General features: G+C 38.9%; 1 protein-coding gene across 1 annotated transcript; it reads right to left on the bottom strand.

The window, feature by feature from the left end:
- Window positions 1-370: 370 nt before the first annotated feature.
- Window positions 371-631, bottom strand: LOC122105519 (keratin-associated protein 19-3-like). The gene has a single exon (XM_042676760.1). It carries the CDS (start codon window positions 629-631, stop codon window positions 371-373), a length of 261 nt encoding a protein of 86 aa, XP_042532694.1.
- Between the last annotated feature and the right edge of the window lie 2,169 nt (window positions 632-2,800).

Below are 2,800 nucleotides of genomic sequence, written 5' to 3'. Positions count from 1 at the left end.
CCAGCATACATTTATCTTTCCCCCAAACTTGATTTCATGATGTGTATTTTTTTTTCCTAACTAAGGTAGTATTAGAGCAAGCACTGAGTCAAATTTACCTGTGTATTGACTAATAAATTAAAAAAAATAACAGCCACATATGTTGTTTCGTTAGCATGATTTATTGCAAATGGGCACCAACTAAGTCTACATTTATGAAATAGTGCAGAGATAGGGGATTCCGGAGGCATGAGGCACACAATTCTAAGATGAGAAATACGCCTGAAATTGTAGATGGTCAGCGTACTTCTCCTTGGCCTGGTGCAGAGTATTGCAGTCCAGCTGGGTCCATCTTCTTATGTCTTAGATGTCGGTTCCCCAGGAGAGGATTTCAGTAGAAGCTGGAGTAGCCATATCCCCCGTAGCAGGAAGGGCGGCGGTACCCACAGCCATAGTTTCCAAACCCAGAACCATAGCCATAACCCCCAAATCCAGAGCCATAGCCCCAACCCCCAAGTCCAGAACCGTAACCACAGCCCCCAAATCCAGAACCATAGCCGTAGCCAGAGCCCCAGCCCAGTCTGCCAAAGCTGTGGCATCCACAGCCAGGGCCATAGCCCAGGCCTCCGTAGTAGCTGCCATAGTAGCTCATGGTATCAGTGGAGGTGAATTTGGCTTGATGTTCACAGGAATATGCTGAGTATGAATGTCACTGTGTGTACGGACAGGCTTATATATCCTGGTTGGAGCAGGTGACGAGTCCTGGCACACCCTCCTTGAGTGTCACTGTAGGTATTATCTTTCATGAATCTGCTGTCTCTTGACACAGAGAGGCCCTCGTGGTCATTAAACACTTTAGATGGCTTCACCATCTATGCAGGCTATACTTGGCCTCTTTATATGAGATGAAAGAGCTGATTCCTCAAAATGTGTGCATTCCGAACCCGAAGTAAAATGGCCCCATTCCAAGAATATTATATCATCTATAAATTGTTCAGCTTTAGAGTTCATTATTTTCCCCTTCTCTGGTCTCCCAAATTGATCACACAATTTCCAAGGAAATCCACAGTCGCTCCCTGAGTTGGTAGTCATTAAATCTATTCTTTTCTCCAAGAGCCAACCTATTTATCAAGATTAGAACTTAGGGAAGTGGCTCTATTCAGCATATATGAAAACACTTGTAAATAATCAATGGTTTAGGGAGCTGCTGTGTACATGAGCACATGATCTAAGAAAGAGAAAAGATGTGTGTTGACTTTTAGCATTTTAATTATATTGACCTTCGTAATATCTTTAGGTTACTTGGCAGCTGGAAAACCTTTTGGCTTTAAGATCCATAATAATTAATTTTAGAAATTGGGGGCACAAAAATCTTTCTCATAAGCAGAATTACCAGAGTCACAGTTCAGTTTTTATTTCAAATCCCTCAACCCACCTCCGTAATTGGTTCCATTCAAAGTCCTACTAAAGCCACAGATTGCATCAACCTGCTTGTTTCGCCTGCTCTAGCTAATTTCTTCTTTGCCCTCCAGCAATGCATAGATGACCTGTGCATTAATTTCTTTAGCTTGCATTCTTCTTCCCATTCTCTCAGTACCTACTAGGAACAGCCAGATAACAGAATACATTGGACAATAATTTTTTTTCTCTCTCAGACTTCTGTTCCCTCAGTGTGACCAACTTTGCTACTTTTACCTCATCTTAGCTAACATAATGTATTTCTGTTCTGTGCCCAATTACTCCCAGGCAACTTCTAACTACTCTCTAGTAATCAGTTAATGCACCATTCCCTTCATCAAGGTACCATTTTCAAACACATATCCTACCACCTAGGTTCAGGTTGTCTTCAGGATTTTGTCAATGGTGAACTGAGTCAGAGCCAAGTAAAAGCAAGTGAGGGAAGCGGTCTTGGGATCCAGCAGTTCCTCAGCTCACTCCAATGAATTGGCCAACCAGGTTCAAGGCTCTCTCTCTCTATCATTAATCTGTGTAGCACCTGTCTCTGACTAGAATCACAGAAACAGAATTACACTCTATGACATTGAACAGGCCTTTGGTTTTTAAAAAAGACTTATAAGTAATTTTTATCAATGATAAATCTTCTACTCTAAAGATTTTAGATCTGATGAACAAAAGACTAGAGAATTAAAAACTATTATTTGAAAGAATGAAGAAATTGTAAGTAAATGAACAGTAAGTGTCCTATCACATCCTGCACCACGCCCTTATTTCACCTCACTCCATATACTTTTGCTCCATGCGACCTAATTTAAGGAGGACTTCTTTTGAAACAATTTTTGTATCTTTTTGTTTCTTTCTTACTCCTCATCTGAAATTGAGTCAATGGAAAGATAAAGTTTGATTGTCAGTGAGGCCTTTGAAAAACATAGCATCACCAATAACTCAGATTGTATTAGCACTATCCCATTTTGTATATATAACTCAGCCAGACAGAAATGAGAGTTAATTTGTTCTGGTTTGGGAAATGAAAATATACATCCTCATGAGATATAAAAACTAAACAAGTTGTAAATGCAAAATTTTAAAAGTAAAATATGTGATTATTACTTTTTTAAGTTTAATATTTTACATAAATCAAATTATTGATCATTAGCAGTCAAAATTCCAATGTAGAACATATAAGAAATAGAAGCAACATTTACTTATTTGTAAATTATTTATTAACCATTTGTTTGTTTTTTACTTTCTGCCAGTACAAATATTTGAAATCAATGGCCTCATGAATACTGGACTTGCTTACTTGGCTTGTGCTATATTATTGGAGCCTTGCCTCCAGCATGGCTTTTTACTAGTTATTTGG

Source organism: Dipodomys spectabilis, unplaced genomic scaffold (genome assembly GCF_019054845.1).
Source record: "Dipodomys spectabilis isolate Male_0828 unplaced genomic scaffold, ASM1905484v1 ptg000032l, whole genome shotgun sequence".
NCBI classification, from domain to species: domain Eukaryota; kingdom Metazoa; phylum Chordata; class Mammalia; order Rodentia; family Heteromyidae; genus Dipodomys; species Dipodomys spectabilis.
This window is presented reverse-complemented; position numbering and strand designations above follow the sequence as displayed.